This window comes from Typopeltis vanoorti, chromosome 9, assembly GCF_054136105.1.
Source record: "Typopeltis vanoorti isolate ZY-2024b chromosome 9, IOZ_Tvanoo_1.0, whole genome shotgun sequence".
NCBI classification, from domain to species: Eukaryota; Metazoa; Arthropoda; class Arachnida; order Uropygi; family Thelyphonidae; genus Typopeltis; species Typopeltis vanoorti.
In genome coordinates this window covers 46124182-46151036 of record NC_143557.1, presented here as the reverse complement: position 1 = coordinate 46151036, position 26855 = coordinate 46124182, and the positions used below count along the sequence as shown (strand labels likewise).

The 26855-nt window shown below is 35.4% G+C and overlaps 1 protein-coding gene across 3 annotated transcripts in view; it reads left to right on the top strand.

Annotated features, from left to right (window-relative positions):
- The window catches only part of LOC150103013 (DNA-dependent protein kinase catalytic subunit-like), an 847149-nt gene that overhangs the window by 135698 nt on the left and 684596 nt on the right, over positions 1–26855 (top strand). For all 3 annotated transcript variants that reach the window (XM_090397444.1, XM_090397443.1, XM_090397442.1), the window contains exons 11-12: positions 8595–8660; positions 17024–17206. In XM_090397444.1, the coding sequence (XP_090253570.1) occupies positions 8595–8660; positions 17024–17206 (249 nt within the window). The remainder of the gene's footprint in view (positions 1–8594; positions 8661–17023; positions 17207–26855) is intronic.

Genomic DNA, 26855 nt, shown 5'->3' with positions numbered 1-26855 from the left:
AAGAAAAACAGACATGAGCTAATTAGATTTTCATATCTAATGTTTAGGGCAGAAGAAGTGCCCTATAAGTTTGAAGTCTATGTATTCTCCAAATTTAGATCTCATCAAATCCTGTGATCTTGAAGAGAAGACAAGAAATTTTGTGTGGTGTTTATGTTCTTAAACTCTATTGTTAAATTTGTGGGTCCTTTTCTCTTTATGAGATTAATTTTTGTTTATAATGCAAATTTGTATTTTGTGCTTGCAAAGCATGAACATTTTGCATGCACTGTTAAAGCATGGACCAGGCTCTCAGTATCTCCCATAATGCAAAGCACATCTCCTTGCGGACATGTATAATGCTATGCATTAAGGGAAGAGCCATTGCCCAGACCGGTTTCAATCTTTATTGAAGTTTCATCAGTGGGAGGCAGACCCAGAAGTGGTGATACTAAGGCAGAAGCAATGGAGAGTTCATATTTACTTATACAAGTTGCCAAAAGGTGTACCACCTTATTATTAATTTACTCTGGATTTAGAGAAAAATGTTGGAAGTTTATTTTCCACTTGGTTAGACTATAATAAATTTAGTTTAATCCTTTACCCAAGTGTAAGCAAACAAAGTTTGTGCCTGAAGTATGCAACTCAGTCCTGAAGATACTTCAGGCGCAATCTTTGTTTGCCTACTTGGATAAAGGATTAAACTAAATTTCTTATAGTCTAACCAAGTGGAAAATAAACTTCCAGCTGTTAAAGCAGTACCATAAATTTACACAAATATTAATGGTTCGTAAATATAGATATTATTTTTATATTTTCTTTGTGTCTCACTCAATCTCTTAAGTTAACTTATTGTAATAATAATATGCTAGATCCAAATCTGTCATATTAACTAAAAAGTTAATGAACCACTCAGGCATAATACTCTGGTATATAATAACATCCACAGAGAAGAGACACATCAAATGGATTGGAAATTCATTGGGGTTTACCTGCATAGGTTTGAATCCTGTCAACTGCAACATTTGAATATTTTCAATATGAAATTCTATTTTATCCTCTTCAAAACTAAATGGTGATCACTTCCAGTTTCAAATCCTCTGTATATTCATGTGTTCAGCATAAGAACCAACATGAAGGTATCATTATTAACAATGATATAGTCAATGAATTTGTGCACATTTTTATGTTGGAATATAGTAATAATTAATCTATGAACCTGAGCAAAAATCCAGCAGTTACTTATCATTATTATTAGCTTTGCTCTTTCTCCAAAAGGCTTCTATATGTCTGGTAATAATATTTTGTCTCAATATATTTCCATATGTCTGGTAATAATTTCCTACTCTGCTGTTTAGATCTTCAACAGTGACTAACTTTTCCTTTTTCATTTTGTCAGCTGCCTTCTCTAATGCCTCAAAAAGATTCCTCCAGATCTAATACGGAAGACATGGAGGAATCTTTTTGAGGCATTAGAGAAGGCAGCTGACAAAATGAAAAAGGAAAAGTTAGTTCTCCATTGTGATATTTTGACCATTGTGACCAGTTCTCCATTGTGATATTTGTCCACATCACTCTACTTGATATTACCTAACCACTTAATAGATTATCGAGCCTCTGTAGCTTGGTCAGTATAGACGAATCCCTTTGGTCAGAAAGACCTTCGATTCTCGTCAGTGACGTGAGGAACTTAATCTGGTCTCTTTCGACTAAAGATGAGTTAGCTGGTCGTCTCATACAGAGGTAGGGGATTTTTTCATCCGGAAACTCAGGTTTTTCGTCCCCCAGAACAGGCAAACCGGCCCCGTGAACACACATGGATTACAGCCATGAATACGTCCCAGCCATATGCCAGTTCTGAGCCTGGATAAAATTGGGGAGTTGGAGAAAGCTATGGTGAACTACCCTGTAAAAAAAAAAAATCTCACCAGGAATACTTTGTGGGCAATGCCTACAAAGTCACCTATGGTCAGAAATGACTGAAAGGGAAAATCAGATCAGATTGATGATGTGAATCTTGAATTCTGCTGACATTGAGTTGGGATCTGTTCCAGTAGCTAACTTTTTTGTTGTCTCTGGTTTCCTGATGAAGACAACTGGGGCCTTGTTTAGCTGAGTGATTCTCCAACCAGTAGAAAATTTAGTCATGTTGTACCACCATTTTAGATTATGGTTTAAACCAATAAGAATATAATTTGGTTGGCGAAATCTCAAATTGTCAGCCAATCCTCATTCATTCAGTATCCAGGATACCTAACAGGGTGCACAACAAGAAGGTGAGGATTGGAAGTTAGGTCAGAAGCCCTGGTAGGTTCTCTGCTCTGCATTCCTTAAAAGGTTACATGGAGGTTTCATTCCAGTTACCCCCCCCCCCCAAGTCACGGTTGATTTGAATTGTAATATGCAATTATTTGCTGTAATGCAAAGTTAAAGGAAGTGATAAAAGATATATATGATGAAGAATTCTTACAGTTTTATCTGAACAGACTAGTCTGTGGGTAAATCGTAATGAATAGAATTAGTTTTCTGCAGGCAGAGTATTAATGCTAATTTGCTAAGTTATCACTGAAGCTAGTGACCTACCAGTGATGATAGAGAGCATAAGGTCAGGTCTACATTACTAAGGTAGTTAAATCTGCAACATTGAAGAGAATAATCACTACCAGGAATAAGGATTATTCTACTTGATTAAAACCACATTTGAAGTGCTCTTCGTAAGTGCGATCTTCTGGATTCTGATCCACTGAGGAGATACTTGAAAATATCTTGTAATGGGTAATCAAGATGATGTCCAACCCATAAAATTTTGTATGAGGATAGGCTGAGAAAATGTGGTCTTCAAAGCTATGAGTAATAGATGAAAAAGAGTAGTACTCTTTCATCTATTACTATGAGTAATAGATGAAAGAATACTACTAGTGGATGTTGTAAATGCATCTTTTGATAATGTCAAGGGAAACTACGAAATTAATTTTAATGCTATTAATTTCCTTTACTAGAAAGATAGTCGGAGAGGCTGCTGCAGTGATGCATGTATTGAATATTCTAGTAGCAGACTTCTGAATTGTTGGCCTACCATTATCTATGAGAACTTTAACATTTTCTATTCTTGCATTGTTACTGCAACATTTATATGTTTTCAGCATGCGAGTTGTATGTGGTAAATATGTCAAAGCGCTACCAGTTTTTGTCATTGTATTGTATTGTTAGGATGTTGATTATCTTGCACTTCCATTGAATTTTTTGAACCGCATACCTCATCCTTCTTTCTGATTCTTTCTTGATTAGCTTGCTATTGTTTATATGAAAGCGTTAAGTTCATGAGAAAGAGCACTTGGAGCAGCTGAAGATGGATTGATTTCACTATGTACAACTATGGAATATTGAAGTTTGGCAATTGCTTTATCAATAAATTATCTTATTTCAAACAATTCTGATGGTGTCTATGTGCATTAACTTTACTTAACACAACTTCTATTTCATTTATGCATTTCTTTTATTATTCTCACATACTTGTCACGAATTCCTTAGCTTCTGATAATTATCCATAATGTCTTTATCAATACTGTCGAATGCTTTGACACAGTTATAAAATTTAGGTATAATGAGGTTCTGTACTCTGTACTTTTTTCAGTGATATTCATTAAGGTAAAAATGTGATGTACAGATATTCCAACATGCTTCAAAAGTAATTTACTCATGCCATAATATCTTTTATGTTTCACTATCGCCAAAACTGTGTATTGGGTTGGAGGTCAACTGAAGTAGGTCATTGATATATAGAAGGAAGACGGTTGGTGAGAGAACAGAACTGGTGGAAACCCAGCATTAGTTGAATGGTGGGAGGATAAAGAACCATCCACCATCACACATAGTGTGCATCCAGACATAAAGCTGGTAATCCAACTGCAGGAGTCCTAAGACAGACCAAATGGTGAGAGTTTGCTTAGTGAGCCTTTGTGCCAGACCCAGTCCAAATTTGAAGACATTGTAAAAATAATCATAATTTACAATTATGAATCTTTTTACAATTGTAACTCTATTCTAATAGATTATTAGTTTTGGTTCCGTAAGACATATATCGACACTTGCAATGTGCCCGTTATTGATGTTATTATTGTCAAAATGAAATTTAAAGCATTTGAAAATAGATGTACTTACTAGATTATGATGGTTATGTTACTTGCAATTTTTTTTTATTGCAATTTAAGATTAAGTATTGAGATATTTGTTGTGGTTTGTGAAGATATTCTGTTTACGCTAATGGAGAGAACATGTCAGCCATTATACATAACTTCTTGCTTGCCATTTACATGGAGTGCACGTGCTCGCTGAGGAGATTGAGTGATTGGCATCTGACAGAGAGAGTGTTCAGTATTGGAGTAAAGAGGAAAAGAAGTAGAGAGCTAATGGAAAATTGAGAATGGCAACTGGAGAATTTTGTTTATAGGAAATTTTTAAGTTTTACGTAACACTCAGGAGAATATTAATAGAAGATTCTAAAAAGGAATCATAGGACTGTGAGTCTTTAAACTGGAGGAGCTGAGACTGTCAACAAGTATTTAGTACATAAAAGAAGATATTGCAGTCAATGTTCTAATTGTATGTTTGAGGAAATGCTGAATGGAAAGTTTCAACTTCTGTCTTAAGGACACTGGATTATTATGGAAAAAGCAATTGGGGAAATTTGAAACTGTGAACTGGCTTAACATGAAGAACTCAACTTAGATATGTTGTTTATGAAATAGTAAAAAAACTTCTTTTTCTGGTATGAAAATTAGCAAATTGTGCATCAAATAGAACTGCAAGAGGTAAGAATATTTATACTTTAATTTAATGGGAGGAATAATATTGTATTCTACATAAGAGAGATAAAAAAGGATCCCATGGAAAAGAAGAAAATTTTATATTTTCAGAAAGGGACTAACAAAGAAACTGAATTGCATTACATTATTGTTGTTGTGAAAAACAAGCTGTTTAGTCTGGTAGACCTGATTAAGTATATGTCAAACAATTCAATAATAGATTGAATCAAAGAATGAATGATTTATATTTAGGACAAGAAAAATCTCTAAAATGTGGTCTTATTTTGTTGAAGGCCTTGGATCCAGTTATTTTTGTAGTTACGTAATTTATTTAAAGTGTATATATTGTTTTAGTTTCATTAAATGTATATGTATATATTTTTTTATTTGGTCTTGAGTCAATAATTTTATGGATTCTAAAAGAAATAGTTAGTAGTCATTACACCAGTCGGAATTGAACCCTTGTGTCATTAATAAATGCTCTGAGTATAAAAATCTCTTTACAGAGATAAAGTAAAAGAAAAAAAAACAATGCTGTAGCTGATAGCTTTTTTTTTATAACTGGAACAGCTGATTACAGAAATTAATAATATCAAGTACAAACACTTGAAATTCACCAAACTTCTCCATTGCCTTTTTCCAGAGATGGTTGATATATGTGAGTTGATCTCCTGCTAATCAGCAGTGACGGAATCCATACTGGTGGTCGCTTATTATCTGGGCGCTTTCGAGGTACTGTAGGAGCTGCAAATTAAAGGTTCTCTCCATTACTTTAGATAGGACTGAGGTGGAGATAGGGCAGTAGTTTGACAGCAGTAATTTATTGCCCTTCTTGGGAATGGGTTGAATATAGGCCAATTTCCAGGCTGTGGGATGGATACCAATGGAGTAAGGGAATATATGCAGGCGACATAGGATAGCAGTCAGTTCTGGTGCACAAATCTTCAGGACAATTGGAGGAATGCCATCAGGGCCAGGATACGTTTTTGTGTTTAATTTGGATAGTATTTTTCTGATCTCTTCTTGGCAAAAGGATATAGTGGACATTGTATGTTAGGCATCTGGAATGATTGGGGAAGGGGGGGGGGTTACAATTCTCAGTTATGCATGCATTGGAGACAAAATGTAAAGCTAGGAGATTCACATTTTCTGTGGCCGATGATGCAATAGAGCCATTTGGGTATGATACAGGTGGGATTGGTGTTGGGCAAAAGTTGCAATCAATTGCTTTGGCAAGAGATCAAAAGTCTCAGCTGCCGTTTGGACAGACTGCAAAAAGCAGGAAACTGCAAGTTTCCTGCTTTTTGCTCTTTCAAACTCTGTTTTGGAAGCATTCATAGTTTTCTTGCATCTATTTTGGACTTGAGTATGAGAACTAAAGGAGGATGGAGTTCTTGGTTTTTCATTTATACAACCTTAACACATCTTATGGAGAACCAGGGTTTAGTTAGGGGGATGGCAGTTCAGAATAATGTGGAATGTATGTTTCCCTGTCACTAAGGAATACTTTGATACGTTTGCTACATATGTTTGGGTTGGAATGCCAGAAACAGTACTCCAAACATGGGAATGAGGCACAGAAGTCGAGGCTGTCCCACTTGGCACTGTTATTATTATTATTATTATTATTATTATCACATTACACCTCCAGGGAGTCCAAAGACTCATCGAGGGAGGACATCTACTCTCCATCTTTCTGTCTCCACCACTCAATCCACCAACTGCAACTATACCAATGCCACTAGTATTTCCACAGACAATCACAAAAAAGATGAGCACTAGATCGTGGTCATAATTACTCAGGGGACTCACTGTGTATTTGGAAGAGTAATTGGTGAGGAAGAGAACTACGGTGTTTGGAGAGTGGTTCAGTGGTTGGCATGTAAATAATTTGTGTAAAGTCATTGGTGATGGCAAATTTTTAAGCATGTCTGTCTGTTAGATCTGTACAACTGGATTAGGAAAGCCAGTTGGTGTTATGAACATTAAAATCTACTAGGAGGATGATTTCACTGTTAGGGAAATGTGGTATTGAAGAAAATCAGTTGTTAAGGAGAAGAAATTAAAGAGTGGTTGGTGGCATTAGGGAAGTGATAGAGACAGCAAATGAATTTGACTGAGTTGAGGAGAGATATTTTCATCCAAAGAAGGTCAAAGTTAGGAGATTCTAGGTTGTGTGCTCTCTAGCAAGGGATGTCGGAGCGGATTTATGCACAGGCGCCACCCTTGGGTCGAAAGGAGTTAAAGAGTGTGTAGTTTGGAAAGCTGAGATGAATAGTGCTGGGGAGAGGTAAAACTTGAGTTTCTGCCAAAAAAAATGGGTGGTTTGGGAGACTGGAGATGGTAGTAGACACTATTAAAGTTTGAGTTGATGCTACAGAAGTTAGTGAAGTGGATATGAAAAGCTCTGCAGGCCATATATGAGGCCTATACAGTGCTTGAACACTGATCTCCATGGTGGCTACTAGTGGTGTTTCTTGATTTTTGCACTAATTTTAGTTGTTTGTAGTCGATGACCCGACTGTTTTCTCTATTTTGGCGTTTTTCTTCAATTTGTTTTCGAAGTTGATATCCCTCCCTGTTCTCTCTGGACAAACATTAGGTCAGGTTAATCATGTATACATAATTGGGGCAAGTGTCCTTGAACTTGTTATTAGTCACTGTTATTAGTTTAGATGTGCTCATCGGTGTGTCACGTCACTTTTACAAAGCATGGAAAGTTTGTTCCATCCTTTCTTTTATTTACTGGTCTGACAGGATGACAAGTGAATCATCTTGTGCCATCATTTTGTTTTTAGAATGTTTGATGTTTCTAGAATCAAAGTTGCATTCTCCTGCTAATTTGCTTATGTCATCTTTTAGTGATTTGCCACTTTCCACCAAAAGTTCAAAATAATGGCATTGAACTTCTTGTTTTCAGCCTCATTTCAGATGTGTACTGTTGATACGATTAGGTCATGGAGTTCATTGGCAGACCAGGGTGGACTTGCACTGCCATCTGATCATCAAGTAGTTCAAGCTTAGCTTCCAGCATTCGGATTTTGGAGAGGAAGTTTTGTTCATAGCGTTATGGCGCTGTTCAAGGTTTTTGACTTGTTTACCTAAGTTCAGAAGCTGTTTTACAAAAGGGAAGCACAGCAATCCTAAGAAGAGCTGGTTGAAGTCAATAAATTGTGTGCTGATTCTCCTATTTTTGCACAGGAAGCATGTATCCAGTGGCAACAGAAATCACACAATATATACCCTTATTCTTATCGGTAACATTAATTTTACAGCTGCAGCATTTGATATTATCATTGGATTTGTCAGTGATTAATGGTGCTGCACTGGTGACACACAAGGTGCTCTTCCATTGTTGGCCTTTGTTGCCACCATCTCTGCTTCATGCAGCAGGCATAGTTGGCACTTACACATTGCTGATTTTTAATTAAAAGATGACTGATTTGATGCATAATAAGTACTTACAGGTTGTGAAGAAGCCTTAGTACCCACTGTTATGATTTCTGCTTATTAATTTGAGCAAAAAACACTTATAAAAATTGATTAACCTTGCCTTCTTGCTTAAATGTAATGATCCAGCTTTTTTGTTTATTCACTTTGGTGATGTGATGAAATATTCATCATGAAATTGTTTTTATGTTCAATATCTTATTTTATATTTACATAATTTATGTGTATTTTAAGTTCATCTTAAATGTTTTGCTATCTTATTATAATGTGTGATGAAAAATTATTTTTTTTTATTAACTCTATTTAAATTAAATTGAAATTATTTCTTCTTTTTTTTTTTTTTTTTAAATTTATATTTAGGGTGATTTCATCTGGGAATATATTATAGATACGAACAAGGAATATGCTTTTCCTTTGCAGCTTGACGTAAGATTGGCATTTTTTTGCAAGTTTATTTTACATTCTGTATATTTATGTATTATTTATGAGTTACATCTTTTGTAAGCATGGTGGTTTATGAAGTTTGACTGATTGATTGGCACATTTGTAGGACATAATGTATTATAATATTAAAGACACATTTTTATTGTATGGTAGACGAGTGCTTGGTTTGGTTATTACATGCGAAACCATTGCTGATTTTGTTTGTTTCTGCCTTCCCTCTCCAGCTACAATGCATAAGTCTTGGCCATAAAATATTTGGAAATGGTTTCTTACATTCCAGATAGTATACTCGTAGCTGGCTTGTGTGGCTCATATACCAACTATGAGTATACTCGTAGTTGGCAGCGAACGTGTTAACATTAGACCCCCATGGACTCAAAAGACATCACAGGAGGTATACTTTTACTCACAAATCTCATCGAAATTGTGCTTTAAACCCATTCAATGAGTCCACATTCACCACAATGTCAAGTAAAGCATTCAGCTCACCAACCACTTGCATTTGAAGAACCTGCTCTTTACACCCTTGCTCACACCTTCCTTATATGGTTTCCTGAAAGGGCCCTTCTATGAAAATTTCTTTCACATTAACTTAGTAACAACTCCTTACCAACTTATATATCTCAATCATATTCTTTCTCTTCCTCCTCCTATTCACGAACTTTGCAAATTGCATTAAAGGCCTTGATCAAGGCCTTATCTAATGGAACCATCACCCCTGTTTATTTTTGCATAAACAAAAATATAAATGCACTAGTTAGAGGAAAGAAAATGAACTTTTTTTTTACATCCAATAAACGATATACAGATAAATATGTTTAATAATGTTTTTTGTTTGTTTTAAACTAAGATGGATATGAAATAATCCCTCTACAGCAGTGGTTCTTAATCTGGGTGGGATAGAACCCCCTGGAAACACTGCGAATGCTGAGGGCGGGGGGGGGGGGGTTAAGCATTATAATACTATTAACATAATAAAAGCAAAAAATTCCATATTCCATATTTAATCTAGCATCTCTATTTATTTTGTATGTTTGGCAACACTGTTGAGAATACTGTATGCCTGGCAATACTGTTCAAATTTATTCATTAAATTAGTTTTTAGAATTTTTACATTGAAAAGTTAAGTAATTGGGCTACTTTTTGGTCTGAATTTTCTACACTGAAAAAAATTAATTTGGACTGTTTTTAGCAGAATCCATGACTTTTATAAGCTTTATCTGCTACTTTTCCTAATGCCTATCTGACAACCCTGGTTTTCAGTTTACATCTAGCCCATGGTATTGTGTGGTCCACTTCGTTGATATTGTGTAGCAATGCAGTCCATCAAAATGAGTGAAAAAAAAAAGTGCCATCAATATTCAGGTGAATATTTAAAACATGGAGTTATTCTGTCTATAAATAATGAGATGTTACCAATGTTCTTAATATGTAAAAAACTTTAAATGAAGAGATGAAGCATTCAAGAATGATTGAGCATTTAAGAACAAAGCATCCAAATAAAGCAAAAACGGATGCAGTGTACTGTCGTGAATTAAAGACTGAATTTAAAAATCATCCTGGACTTAAAGTGTTGGTTCCAAAACAAAGTAACCAACAAGAGAAAGGTCTTATTGTGTCTTACAAATTTTCAAAATTAATTACCAAATGTGGAAAGGCCATACCATTGGCGAAACTTTCATCTTACCAGTTATAAATGAAGTTTTAAATACGATGATTGGCTCAGATTGTCAATTCCTTTCAACATTAGTTCAATATCAACAAAAATTGAAGAAATGGCAAAGAACATTGAAAAAAACTTTGTGATGATTTAAAAACCATAGAATTTTCTTTGCAACTCGATGAGACAACTAACAACGAAGCTTTGTTAATGGCTTATGGGCTTTATGTAAATACTAATGAAAAAATTATTGAGGAGTTTGTTGAACAACTGAAAATTTATACAAAAAAGTTCTACAATTTTTAAGGTTATTAAAGACTTTTTTTTTAATGCTAAAACATTCCTTTCACAAATTTCATTGAGTGTGCAACTGATGGAATGGCAGATATGATTGGTCTTATTGGTGGATTTATAGCACATTTAAAAGAAGCAGTTTGAAATATCTTTACAATTTGCTGCATTTTTCATAGTCAGCACTTAGCTGTAAAACGTCTTGTTGGTAGACTACATAAGACTTTGGATGATATTATTAAAGCAGTGGATTAAATAAAAGCCCGGTCATTGAATACCCATATTTTTTGGGAACTTCGCAATGAAAATGAAGAAGAATTTGAGCATACTTTGCTTCACAATGAAGTTAGACGGGTCTCAAATGGAAACTGTCTGTGGCACTTTAATGATCTCTACGATACAGTTTTTGGAATTTCTTAATTCACATGATGAGAACATGTGTAATGTTCTAAAAAAAGGAAAAGGTTGACATCGCATATCTTTCCGATATTTCCACCAAATTAAATTAGGTTAAAATCAAATTGCAAGGAAGCAACATGAATCTTATTAAAGTAAAAGGAATTATAAATGCTTTTATCAGCAAATTAACGTTCTACAAGCAAGAACATTGCAAGATGAGATTTTCTGCAGTTCCCAAGTCTACAAATAATGGATGATGATTTAATATTAGATACAGATTTGGATTGTTATTGTTCCCATCTTGTGACACTGAAAGAAGACTTGAATCATATTCAAAGTCTTTGATAAACTTAAAATACCTGATTGGATCATAAATCCATTTATTTCTGATGCCACTTCTGTTCATCCAAATTTGTGTAAAGAATTTATCGACTTAAAAAATGATTTTGAAGCTCAAGTACAATTTTAACAGCATGCGTATGAAATATTTTGGCCAAATATGCAATGCAAGTACCCTCAGCTTTGGCAAGAAATAAAATTACCACTCATTGCTCTTCCTTCTTTATACTTGGTCGAGAAAGGATTCAGCATCGTGTTGCAAGTGTTAGCTAAGAAGTGAAATACAATGCAAATAAGTAAAAGAAGAGACTTGAGACTTCATTTGTCGAATACTGAACTTGATATTGAAAAATTAAGAGGATCTCATCAGGCTCAGGATAGCGTTAATGATTGACTTATTAAATACAGTAAGTTTACATCATTTTTGCATAAAAATTGATTTGTATCAGTCATTGATTTTTAATTAAATATCAGTTCAAATATATTGATGGTAATTTAGGTTTGCCTAATAATATAATATGATTATCTTATTGATTCATTAACCTAGACTCGTGACCATCTGGAAGAGTATAGATTTTCTATACTCTTCCAGATGGATTTTTGCTGTTCTTCCAATTTGTCCAAAGTGAGTTACTTTGTTTCTACAAAGGGAACTCTGTAAACTAAAAGCATATGATAGCTTGGAGGCTCAGCTTTCTAAAAGACCTATACTATACAACTTTGGACTTTAGAGAGATTCTCTGTTTTTATTGAAACGCTTTCTGTCTAACTGAATCTTTGAGCTCTGAGTAGGAAAGAGTCACAAAAAACTGTTTTTTCCACCACAAAAAAACTGTATGTGTGCACTTTTCTGCCAGCATCTGGCAGTAAAGTGCACACATACAGTTAACTGACTCAGAGAAAAAACTGGGATCAACAACACTTCCAGTTATAATCAAAGCTGTAGGGACTAATTCAACAAAAAAAATCATTTCTACCTCACATATGTCAGGTGCAGGATAAGTGGAGGAGAGCAGTGAGATGCAGTTGTGGGTACTGAGTAAGTTAACTGTTGAGACAGTTAACTTTGGCAGTTGTTTCCTATCCACCATCCAGCAATTAGAATTGTACCTTATGCATTCCAAAATCACACATACCTAGTCTTTACATTGAAGCAAATACTGACTGATAGCCATTTGCTCTTTTGACTGCATTTAAAAGAACTAATGCAAGCTCTAGAGATTGTAGACAGTATTTTTAACACATTTCTACATTGGCAGACAGCTGCATTCTATCATGCATCTTCTTTATGTCAAAGTTAAGGAAACCTTTCCCCGCCCTCTCTTTATCAGCAACTCTTTTAAGCACACATACCACACACATATACCACACAAAATCACAGTATACTGTGATTTTGTACCAGTCTACACAGATGATTCAAAATCAGTCTCTAGTGTGGCTTGCTGCTGTCTTTCCAGCAGCATAACTGAATCCTAGCTGTAGCAGTTATGTAGCTGCATGCTATATAGTGCTTTGTTGGATCCTACTTTCTGCTCCAATGTATATTCTAGTTGTTGATTGACTCCACATTTGAACACAGAGAATATTTATTTTTAACTGTGCCACTCTATGTTCAAATTTGCATGAGCAACGTTGAGGAATCAACCAATCTATGTTATTACTAACTTAATTTTAGGCTGAGGTTCTCTTTATTATATAAGGTTCCCGCTAAGATTCGAAATATTTAATGAGCGGTGCAGTGAAAGAAATCAGGCAAACACAAGATTCAATTCAAATAAAAATATTTAATGCAGTGTCACTTAAATTTACATCAACACAAAGATTTCTAGTAGAGAAAATACAGTTAAACAATAATTAAGTTTTCATTGAGATACTAGCAAACTACTCAGCTGAGTATAATAATTACGGTTAGAATTTATGCATACAGATTCTATTCTTATTATCAAGGATTCCTATCATAACTTCACTCTGATCACAGTTATTATTCAGTATAGTTTAAATATCAACTCAGCTTAACTATTCAAAACAATTATAAAATATTTGATGATTTAAAGTTCTATCAACCTAGCAGAATAGTTCGCAGAAATTTCAGTTTCCAATATTACATTAAGTTTTCTTATAACAGGCCTCTCTATATCACACGCCGTGCCAAATATTGTACCATTAATCCAAATGGTACAATATTTGGCATGTCAATAAGGAAATGTCTCACTACAACACATATTTGATCTTGAATAGTTAAATACAGTAGTAAGGATTAAATTATGTTTGCCAGAAATAAGTTCGCTACTTCACATTAGGCATAGAAAAGATAATCTTACCGGCATAAGCAGTATAGCTTCTTCACATCGAGAATCTTATGAACACACTTGAATTCTTGTTGACTTTCACTTTGAGACTACACAACTTAAAGGAATCTTCTGTTTCCGTAACTGATTAATAGACTCTGGAGAATATATCTTTTTGCACTGGTCCAACTTAACTTCCAATTTCTTTCTTTTCTTATTCTTATTATCCCTTGTCCTACATTATTCCACTGCAAGGCGATAGGAAATTATAATAGAATTAGAACTCCGAAAAAGGTAAGTCAAAGTGCCAAGCGATTCCCAGTCCTTCCTATTCCGTTCACGCCATGTCAATCGGCCACCTTCCTTGCCTGTTTCCTACTGTGTGTGTCCTCTTGTGTGTCACTTCTTTTTCATATACTACTCATAAAATCCTACTCTCCTTTCCTGCCAAAATCTGGTTCTAGCTGGTTTAGTTCATCAAACTGGCTTCGTACATCCTGTACAGTAACACGCTCTAAGGCACACGCTGGCTAAAAATAACATAATTTCTCACATAACAACCAATCAAGTGCTGTCTTAAAGAATTTCCTGGATACATTAAAATTGCACATATTACAGTTTTTAACATTATATTAAAGGAATTAAATTCACAAAATAAATGATATTTTAATACACAGCTTTTCATAACTGTAATTTATCCCAAAAATATATAAATAAATAAATACTGATTAACATAACTTGAAAGAAATTACATAAATAGCATAGTTTAAAAAAACAAATTTTGCTCAGGTAATGGTAGATTATGTTAGATTCTGAATGAGGTATTAATAAATTCCAATTCTGTTCATTCAGAATCCAACAGCTTTCATAACATTATATAAAGACTAAATACTATGAGAAGTGCATTATTTACATTACTCATTAAGTGGCTTTAAGGACCTAGGAAAGTCTGGTATCACACACATCCAGTGCGCTCTTGGATCAAGTATCTTTTGCATCAAATTGAGAAGTTTTCTTGAGCATTTGCTTGGATCCCAAGTCAGTTGAGATTAATGGAAACAAGACCACAAATACTGGAGTGACATGAGTTCATTCCTTCAGATGATTTGTCTGTCTCCAGCTCCAAATAGAAGCAGATCATTAGACATAAGCTAATATACAAGTTGATATCTGCTTTGTAGTGTAATTGGAAGAACCAAGTACATTGTGCCCTTTGATTGGAAAAGACTTTAAGTTCGATTCTCACTGTGACGAGGAATCTTTGTATGTTTTTTTTTTTTTTTTTTTTTTGAAGGTAAGTTAGCCAATCTCATTTGGAGTTAACGGGGTTTTTTCTGTAGGAAACTCGGGGTTTTCATACCTCATGCAGAGAAATTGGCCTTCAGAACACATGCAATTTACACACAAAAAATACTTGTGTTGGTGGGCAGTAGATGGCATAGGTGTAGGTGATGATGGTAGTGGCCAGGACCGGCGCTAGGCTGGACATCGCCCATCTGCAAAGCTGAAATGGGTGCCCCAAACAAATGGCAATTTATTTATTTATTTTTATTTTTGTCTTCATACTAATGAAACTTCATACTAACACTTCGAAATGACTCCCACCTTGTAGTAGCGCCTCCTGCAATGCATGCCTGCTTCCTCCAGCCCTGGTAATGGCAGTTCACTGTGGTTGGTGGATTAAGTGGTGGAGATGGAGAGTTGTAAAGTAGGTGCTCTCGGTACTCTCCCTCAATGAGTCTTTGGACTCTTTGGTGGTGTCATGTAATAATAATAATAATATCATAGATTAGAGATACAAACAACAAATTAGACCAAAAAAATCTGTAATCAAACTCCAGTTTGCAGAGGGTTCATAGAAAGAAAGTTAATTTTATTCACTTTCTGCACACACACACACACACACACACACACACACACACACACACACACAAGCTTCTTTCTGTTGATCAGTAATGGCTGTTTGCCTGAATGAATTGTTCAATGGTTTTAACAATTCATCATATTTAATAGACTGCCCTCATTATTTTAATGAACATTGCCATTATTTTACTAACTGACCACTCTATCTGGGCCTTATACACAATATATATGTACTCTGTGTTTTAAATTTTTATAGGAAGTTTCTCTTTATACTAGTAATATACAATCATTCTTCATTCTACAAAAATCCTTTACAACTACCCAAGTTCTGTTTTCCATCGGTTTTCCAAAACAGTCCAAGATAAAACTTCGGCATATCTTAAAAAGCCCAAGTCTAAAACCTTAGTTTCATACATTGCCTAAACTGCAGCAGTCTGAAACATATATTAAATCAATAACAATGACATATCAGTCTTTAGATTGTTCAAAAAGGTTACTGCTCAAATTATTATTATTACGTAAGACCTCCAGGTAGTCTGAAGACTCATTGAGGGCACCTACTCTACAACTCCACCTCCACCAACCACCTTCATCATCTACACAAATGCCATCTACCACCAGACCACCACCACCATTAGTATTTTCGCAGACAATCACAGCATCCATGTCCATGGTGGGATTTGAATCTGCAGCCTTTTGGCTGGAGAGCGGATATGCTAACCACTCGGCCAACCAGGCCAGTTAAAATGATAGTTCAATCTTCCCTCACTATTTTTCTTCCCTTCCATGCATTCACTTGTTTCACATATAGATCAAGACATGATAGTATTGCCTAAAAACATCTCCCACTATGCTAAGAATTTGCAGCATCTCCATCATCATTTGATGATGGAGAAATCCAAAAAAAAATCAGAAAAATTTGTTAGTCTAGATAACAAGTCACTTGGTTGAGATGGTAATCCTTTTAGTTGTGACAAAAAATTGTGATTCAGAATTAACTCCCATCCATGTTGTTGCTGATTATAAAATGTATATTGACAACTTGTATAGACAATACAGGATGGGGTTAATTCTGAAGCACAAAATTTTGTCACAATTAGTGGAATATCCTTCTTGTAATTAAATAGGGAGATAAAAGTCAACCAGCAAACTATCATCTCACTGTTCTCTCCTCAATACTCTCAAAAAACAATGAAGAGGATCAAAAGCAGTTAACTTCTTCACTACTTTTGGCCTTACCAATTAATTAGTGATCACCAATGTCAATCCCCTGCCGCCACTCTCATTCCATATCAAATCTAGCTAGCTGTGACCATCCTTAAATAGTAACCATGGGAAGATGTGGAGAAAAACATGTGGTCAGGTTTGGTATTTCTATAGCATTAGATCAGGTCTAATATATTAGCCATGCAAAAAATGTCAATTACTATTGTTAAATTTTCCTATGGGAAAGTTTTGTGCATTTTATTTTTTTGAAATTTAAAATTATTTTATTTCATTTACAGAATCTGCTGGAAAGAAGGAGTAGATATATATCAATTCGGCAAGGTATTCATGAAGGTTCCACGAGTACTTTTCCAACTGACTCTTATTCATCATCTCTCCACTTAATGGCATCTCAGTATTTAGCTGACAGCAGTTTAAGTGAAGATATTAGCCAGTTTGGTTTCTCTTCCACAAACTTTTTGGTGAGGAACATGTGATTAATGATATGGAGCAAATTTATTATGGCTATGGTTTCCTTTATTTTTTTTTTAACATGAAAGGTCATGACATGCATTATACTTTTTCTTATTTTATACATTATCAGCATGAGTTAGTTTTATATAGGTGTTAATGTAGAATATATAGTTTCCTGGTGATGTCAGCAGTCTAGTCGTTGAAACATGCTTTATGTATGTTGGTTCTGTGTAGGTTCTTCTGTGTTGTATATTTGTCCATAAAATTTTAAATATGAATGCTTCTCTCACTTTTAACATGTCCTGATCTTGTTGTGACTAAACGAAGCTTTTATTAACCATTTTACATATTTTAACAGAGGTTTGAATAAGAGCTCGATATAAGCTTTCCCATGAAATTGAGGGAAAAATTTAAATTACTGTAAGATTTGGTAATTCAATAGATAGTTTTAAATAGATGATAAATAAATAATTTACTATCTATTCAATAAATAGTTTTTGGAACATCTTATCCACAGGAAATGAGGTCATTCGTATTAAAGAAGAATTATATGATCTCTTGCAAGAGATTACATAAGGGGTTGCCCAACTTATAATCTATTTATGCTGTGCATAGGGCACAAGGGTTAAAAGCGAATAAACTTAACATTTTTGTACATATAGCTGGAGGCTACTCTTCTTGGGGGAGGGAGGTACTTGGAGGTAGGTAAACTGAATGAGTTTTGATTTGTTTAAAGATGAATAATATTAATGGATATTGAGCAAATGTTACTTGTGTTTTATAGCACACCACTTTTATAGGTTTCACAGAAAATAGAGAAATGATGAATAGCCGTGCCCTGTTACTGATCATGGAAATATTTGTGTTGGAAAAAAAAACATAGGGTATAAACAGACCACATGTGATATAGTGGTTGGAGTTGCAATTCAAGGAATAGGTGTTATCAGTAAGTTGAATTGCCCTAACCCATATATCATTAAGGATTTTAGGGGGGAAATTGTGATCTTCAATCCCAAAGTTTGGAAGAGGTATCTTGATGATTTAGCATCTGGATAGTTTCCCTCCATGTGAAATGTTTGTCGTGTTGGGGCCCTCCCAGTGATTACTGATCCTTTTTTACTATCCTGTCCTCCAGACCACCATCACTGGGATCCAATGCTTTGCCACAGCTTGTGGACATCAAGAAAGGAGATGTCTTTTTGGAGAGCTACCAATCATGTCCTCCCATGCACACGCACACACAAATTTTAAACTTTTCTAGAACTGTAGCAAAGGATTTAGAATGTAGAGCATAATTGGGCAGTTGAGAAAACCTGCTTTCAAATATGTTGGTGATTTCAGTGTGTAGAAAGTAAGGATGATGTTCCTGGTCGGAATCAAATGCCCATTCCCACCTATTAGGATTCTCTTTATGGCTGTCACTCCTTAGTCCTTAATTTAAGAGCTGATCTCCTCATCAGGAAAGGTGAAGGGGTCCCATTCCAATATTACTGCAGTGGGTACAAATGCTAGACCCATTTATGCCTAGTATGGCAATAAAGATCATGTATGGCAATGTCACAGTTTTGAGGGACATCATCATCTGGCCTACTCAGTATGAAATGTGGAAGGATGAAAAGGAGGTACAAGAGTTAAGACTGAACAGAGCATTCCCTATCAAGAGGCAAAGAGGCTTATACATGACAAAAGTAGCAACAACATTGTATACCTTCTTACTCTGAGAGGACAACTGTAAAGAAGGTATCAATAGGGATTTTAACTGTCTGTCTGTCTCCCCTTGACACAACTATAGCATCTCTGAGTGGTATATGCCTGCTGGCTCTTTAGAGTGTATCAAAAAGAATAATTGATATGGACTCACTCCCAATGTTAGAATAAAAACAGTTCCACTAAATTACATTCCACTTTAAAAAAAAAAATGAAATGTGCATCACAGAGCAAGTCAAGAACATGCCTCTTAATCTATTAAAAGATAAAATGAATATTTCCATTCCACCCTTCAAGAAGATAGGACAATTAATATACCTGGTGCCCTAGAGATAGTCCAACTTGATGATGTCTTGGATATTTTTCCTAGAAGAAGAAATGGACACGTTCCATTCACAATTCTCCAAAAAGAAAAAAAATCCAATGCCAGCGAAAACAAGATATTTCAATGTCAAAAGTTGGATGACGCTATCAAAAGTAATTAATTAGGACATTTCTACACTGGAATTGTTATGGATTCTGTCAAAACATTGGCATCATCAAGGCTGTCTTGTAGAAGTAAAAAGTAATATGCTTTTACTATAGGAAACATACCTCAAACCAGTGACAATCTGGCATGAAAAGTAGCCATCATTCATAAGGAAAGAAATGGATGATGGACCTGTCCATGGAGAAGTCACCTTTCTTGTGGGCAACCATACCTCCTTCCAGCAGGTCCCATTTAATACAAACATAGAGGCTGTTGGTATCCAATGCGCAGTCAGATCTCCAGTAACAACATGAGGTGTGTGTGGGGGGGGAAATGGAAGTTCTGATAAACATCTAGAACATGGCTCTACCTCAATTCCTTCATGATGGTTATCACAACTTTTCAGCACACCTTTGTATGCCATATCTACTTAATTCTTGCTATAGATAACACTCAGGATGACCTTGATGTCATGCTGCAGTTACTATTCTCTTTACTTTTAATGGGAGATATAAATGGATACAACACTCCATTTGGTAGGTAGTGCCCAAACTAACATAAGAGGAAGAGTTATAGAGTATATGCTTGATGACAGTAATCTTACCCTTTTAAATGCAGGTAGCAGCACCTTCCATATTCCTATGCCTACCCACTCATTCACTGTTATTGACTTAACCATATGTTCAACCCTCCCTCTTCCCACTGTTTAAGTGGGAAACTGGTGGCACGATCTTTGCCATCTTTGGGAATGATTGTTTTCCCCACTTTTTTGCATGGAGAAAACCATGTGTTACATCACAGAATGATGGAAAATTGAGCAAGTGGCTCACCTTCTCTTCCCTAGCAGAATTGGATTCTGTGATGGTCAGTAAGTATTGAATCATGTGATGGTATATTACAAAGCTGCCACTACTGCAATTCCTAAAACATCTTTTCCACTTTTACCTAAACTGTGGTGGATTATTGATTGCACACCAGACAAGGAAGGTCAGAGGAAAGCTCGGAGTATATTCTGCATTTCCTTCACAACAACGGACTTCATTGCTTTCAAATATGTGTGAGCTCGAGCAAGAGACATCCACTGTGAAAGCCAAAAAAGGAAGACAGTATACATCTTCTATAACAAGAGAGGCCAACAGCAAAGAAATCAGGGATAAAATTGAAAAATATGAATCTGAATAAAATTTGCCAAAACACCAGTCATATCTTCTTATTTCCTGTAGTTCCTTGCCCAAAATGGAAAGCAGAAAAAGGAACAAATTTTATTCACTTTGAGCAGTATAGAAGATTACACTGGCTGTTCATAAAACGTATTGCTTTAGTATTGTACCAGATAACATCCTTACGAGATAAATAGGTATCTGTCACCATCCCTATTCACCAGAATTTTCTGTGAGAACATGTTTCTGAATACCTGACAAAAGATAGTTATTATTGCTCTTCCTAAGCTGGAGAAGGATCCAAAATTCCATAAACTGATGCCCAATTGCTACTACTTACTGCTTCTGTAAGTTTCTAGGTAAAATGTTAACTTTCATCTAGTATGGTTTCTGGAGAGAAACAGCTTTTTTATGTTGAATGAATTGTGTTTTTCCCAGAACACAATTTAGCTTTTACAAACATCACTCAAGAACTAATTATCTGGTCTGACTGGAAGCATCCATTAGAGATGCCATCTTAAAACACAAGCATGATATATAGAAAAAGCATATGATGCTGCTTGGGATTTGGAATGTTGGAAGACCTACAACTTAGTGAATTAGAAACTTTTATTTAACACCATGTTTCTGTATAGGCATGCAACTGCCATTACCGATCCTCTTCATTTCCCTGTACATAGTTCAATGAGATGTGAGTTGTGAACAACAACTTTCACTGGTCATTTGCTGTACATGGGGAATTCTGTTTGTTCATACAGGTCTTCTCAGATGATGGCAATCTCGTTCCTGACAGATTGTCTTAGGACCACAGTTACACTTGTTTCAAAATCCTTTCTCCAGCCAGGTGGGCACCTGCAATATGCCCTTTATCAAACTTTGAAAGATCCTTTATTTTTCCCATTGTGATTGACCCTGATGATTGATGATTACCATATATTTTCGCATATAATGCGAACTAGAAATTTTGTTTGAAAACTAGCCCTAAAATGCCATGTCCACGTATAATGCGATCTGTTAATTTTGTTCCCTAACGTCATAAATAAAACAATATGAATTAACGAAATAAATATTTATTTTAAAACAAAATGTCAAAATACAATACGAATTAACAAAAGAAATATTTTTTTAAAACAAAATATCAAAATCCTTTAAATTCTTCATCTTTTGAGTCATCAAACGTTTATTTATAAGTTCATCCGTAGGCATTGCGTCATCAGTGTAGCAGTTGTCTTCATCGTCATCATGCTCTCCATTTTGTTGTGAGTCATCCTCGCTTTCGTATATGACATCATCTTCAGATCCATCCTTTGAATTACTTATTCCACATTTAAGAAATGAGCATTGAATCATTTCAGATGGTATCTAATCCCAAGTTTCTTTAACCCAGCTGGTGACTAGGGTGATCTCAGGCTTCTGAAAATTCCCACCCTTTGTCATCCTCACCAAACCAGATGACATCCATTCTGTTCATTTTTCACGCAAGTGATCTTTAAACAGTTTAATCAAGCTGACATCAAGCAGCTGCAAAACGTAAGTTAGACCACCCGGTATGACTGCTAGGTCTGTACATAGCTCATGTGCTTTCTCTTTTCTTGCCTCTGTTAAATGCACCCGGAACATATCCCAGACTAGCATGCTTTGTTGACGTAACAAGCTGCCTAGACGTATGTTCTTATGAGGACACTCTTTTCACCAACTGAGTTTACTGTTCAATTCCCAGGCATATCAAAGTAGATGGGCGCCTCATCCATATTGCCTATTTGGGAAAGTTCATATCCATTATACTTCCATAATTTTATGATAAATTTATGGAAGGACTCCACTTTTTTCTTCAAGCTGCTTTGGTAACTTCTGTGCAATTTTTCTTTGGTGTCATAATGTTAATGCTTTGCGTTCCATAAATCTGTTGCACCACCTAGGCGAAGCAAGAAAAAATGAAATACCTGGTGTGTCCTTGAATTTACCATTCTTGAGTTGTAGAGCTCGAAAATGAATTGCATTTCTTGTTACTATAATGCCATCTTGTTGTTGCATCAAAATCCATTCATTTAGCTCTTCTTCGAGTTCTAGAAAGAATGCTACATCTCCACAACGGGTACATTTTGTTTTGGGGATTTTTCAAGACTGTCTTTTTGCTTATCCAAAGTCTAATATTACTCTCTGCTACACCAAATTCTCTCATAGCAACACTGTTATTATGGTCTTCTGCAAACTGCACGACACGCAATTTAAATCCTGTTTCAAAAGATGAACGTTTACGTTTCTGTTGGCTCATTTTCAGACTAGGTTTGTTTAACGAATAATATTTAAAATGAACTGTGGTTAAACCGATATAACTGTGCTAATATCCCGCCAAGGGGGTGGGATATTAACACTACTTACATTACGGGCTTTATGTGTAGATACAATGCATGCTTGGCCACCGAATGTGAGTGGGTCAAGTAGATTTGGTTGCATAGGCATTAGGTAGTATATATTGTATGTGCAAATCTAATAAGAGGTCATATTTTTTAAGATCCGTATATAATGCGAACCCCTAACTTTAGACCATAAATTTTAACCATAAATTTTTTGCATTATACATGATAATATATGGTACTGACCAGCAGCATTCTTAAATAGTTGCCTAGAACACATCATGATGCACGTGACCAAATATTTTGCATATACACTGCATAAATGATGTTTACATACATCTGTAAAGGTTTCTCATTCAATGGCTGCCATGTGTACAGCTTTGGTCTCAGAGGGAACCTCCCTCTTCCAAGTCTTGAGTGGGAACCATTCTCTCCCAACCATATATCCAAGAAGAGAGAATATTGCAGAGTTCAGTTTTGTCACATTTTTTGCAATCAAGGTTAACTCAATAACTGAACGATTTTTCCCGCCTGTGAGTAATGCTCTCTATGTGGACGACTTCACTATCTTCTGTCATGCATGTAAAATGAGGGTCATATGAAGACACCAGCAGTAAGCTGGTGTCTTTATTTGACCCTCTTTTTCAAAATTGGCTCTTGCAAATGGGAATTCAGACCAGAAGAATCTTTAATCCCAGTTGCACCAGAAGCCAACTTCTTAATTTCATTCTTCATTATATGTCGGTTGTGTGATAAGTGCTGTAAAGCAATGAACATCTTTTACACCCTATCCCACCTCTTAGGACGCAACAGATATTGTTTGCTATTTGCACTATACACTAATAAGATCAAAATTTTATTACATGCCCTAAGTCTGTGCTTCTGTCAGAGAGATTACACTGTAATGGTTGGATCCTTTCCATCATTAAGCCATAAGAATTGCAACTGGAGTATTTCAAACCTCACCAGTTCCTTCCTTGTCTCTGTATCTAGGCAAATGAATTATTTTTGTTCCTTTAACATTAGCAGCCATCTTTGTTATATACTATCAACATAAAATCCTGTCAGAGCATTCCATATGGCCAGCTACTTTTTTTCCTAACAGCGGAAGAATCCGTACATCACTTGTCAGATTACCATCCATTACTTTGGTTTGCAAACAAAAGCACTCTTACACTAGATCTTAGTGTAGAAGTAAATAGCATTGCACAGATGTCATTAATGCACTACTGCCAGGGCATTAATATTAATATATACCACCATTCAGCTTGACTTACTGCAGCTACCCACATTCCTCCTTGCTGTTGTCTACCAGCAGCTTTCTTAAGCCCATAGATTAGAATGTTCTGATTTTATGCCTATTTACAAGACAATTAAAAATCAGAGTCTCTAGTGGAATCCTCTATATCTTTCCTAACAGCATACTATCTGCTCACATTCTACTGGAATGTAACAACTTTGCTACATGCCATAGCACTTACCTTAAACTACATGTGACACATGATTGCAGTGCTATGATATAGACTTTATTTCTTTAGATCAGTGTTTCTCAAAGTGTGGTATTTGGACCCCCGGGGGTCCGTGGCAATCTTCAGCTATGCATCATTAATGCATGGAATAAAATTTAAGTTTGTAAAACATTCCTATTGTATCACTGAATAAGGTACAGAGACATCTGCAGGCTGTGTAATATGTTTCTCAACAAACAGTGCAGTTAGAGAACTGGCACTAACTAATGAATCGCATGACCCCTCCCACATAAAATGCTGCATAGTAGACAATCAAAACCATATGGTGCACCAGCAACATATGGTTTTGTTTGAGTGAACGTGTTAAAACTAAGAAATATATAGTGAATGTGTTTCAGATATTATATTAAGAATTCAGTTGAAGGGAATTGGCATTTCAACTGAACTGTCGGCTTTCCTTTGTCAATTAGTAGCACGATCTTTTGTTAATACCCACCAATCATATGAATGTCTTCATAGCTGCTTTATCTCTACTGGCTACAATTGCTGTGAAAGCAGAACTCTGTTTCGAGTTCTGCTTTCACTAGCCATTTGTTGAAGGACTGTTCGTTAAATACGGTAATTTTTTTTAGCTTTCAAATTCTTAAGTATGGATCACTGGTTAAAGACTGGATTTTTAACATACGCAAAAAAGAGGCACATAGTAGATGCAAGTAGCTGTCAGCAACAAGAAAATGTTGATATTGTATCTGGATCAAGTGAAATTGATAAGTGTGTGTCGTCTGACATCTCTAAAGAACCAACTAGGAAGAAGATGAGAAAACTTCATAAGTACGATATAAATTACTTGAAATGTGGATTTTCATGGACGGGAAATGAAGAGGAACCTATTCCATTATGTGTAATTTACGGTGAAACTTTAAAAATGAAAGCATGAAACCATGTAATTTAAATCACCATTTTGAATCGAAACATAATGAATGCACAGACAAACCTGTCGAATTTTTTAAGAATAAACTAAAAAATTTAAAAGAATCTCAAAAAGTTATGTCAATCGTGTCAGGAGGTGAAAACATGAAGGCTTTAGAAGCTTCATATTGTGTATCGCTATTAATAGCAAAAAGTGGTGCAGCGGAAACAATTGGTAAAATTTTGGTCAAGCCTGCAGCATAAATAATAGCGGAAATTATGATCGTAGATAATGCAAAAAGATCTTTTAATCGGATTTGACTTTCAAATAGTACCGTTCATCGAAGAATCACTAAAATGGCTGAAAATATAAAACAAACATTGTTATCCGATATACGTAAGAGTAGTTATTATGGGTTGCAGGTAGATGAATCCACCGACATTACAAATTTTGCAAATCTTCTAGTGTTCGTTAGGTACGAAAAAAATCAAAAAATTCATGACTACCTTTTATATTGCCAACCCTTGCCAGAATATACAACAGGAGAAGAAATATTCATCAGTATAAATACCTTTATGCATCAAAACAAGCTTGATTGGAAAAGTTATGTTGAAATAAGCACAGACGGAGCGAAATCCATGGTCGGATCTAAAAAAGGGCTTGTTTCAAGGATTCAAGCTGTTGCACCAAATGCAAAGTGGACACACTGCTGCATACACATGGAGGCTTTGGCTACACATATGATGTCTACAGACCTAAGAAAAGTTCTTGATGAAGCTGTAAAAATCATAAATTATATTAAAGGACCCTCCTCTAAATGCCAGACTTTTCTCTCAACTTTGCAAAGAAATGGGAAGCAACTAAACACAACTTCTTTTCCATACCGAGGTTCGTTGGCTTTCTTGTGGAAAAGTCCTTATTTATTTGAACTTCAAAATGAACTACAAGTTTTTCTTGATGAAAAGTTTGAATTGAAAATGCATTTACATAATTGGAAATGGCTCAGTCAGTTAGCATACCTGGCAGATATATTTACTGTATTAAATAGTCTTAATTTATCTTTACAAGGCAAGGAAATTTCTATATTTCATGTCCAAGATAAAGTGAACGCCACGTTTGCAAAAATGAAGTTATGGCAAAAGCGGGTCGGTAATGGAGAATTTGATGCATTTCCATCACTTCATGAATTGCTTGCAAGTTCAAATGAACAAATTGATGATGATGTGAAAATTACTATCATGTAGCATTTAAAAAGCTTACAAATGAATCTAGAAAAGTATTTCCCTGAATTGGACATTAATATTGAGTGGATAAGATACCCTTCAATAAAAACAAATTTATGCCAAAGGATCTATCATCAATAGAAGAACAACAACTTTTAGAACTAGCTTCTGATGGTTTCCTAAAAAATAAATATAGCGAGAATATGTTATCATTTTGGCTACAAATACAGAATGAATTTCCTGAATTAACAGATAAAGCTCTAAGGATCATTTTTCTATTTCCAAGTTCATATCTGTGTGAAGTTGGATTTTCGGCCCTTGTAGATATTAAGACGAAGAAGAGGAATCGCATCTGAGATTGA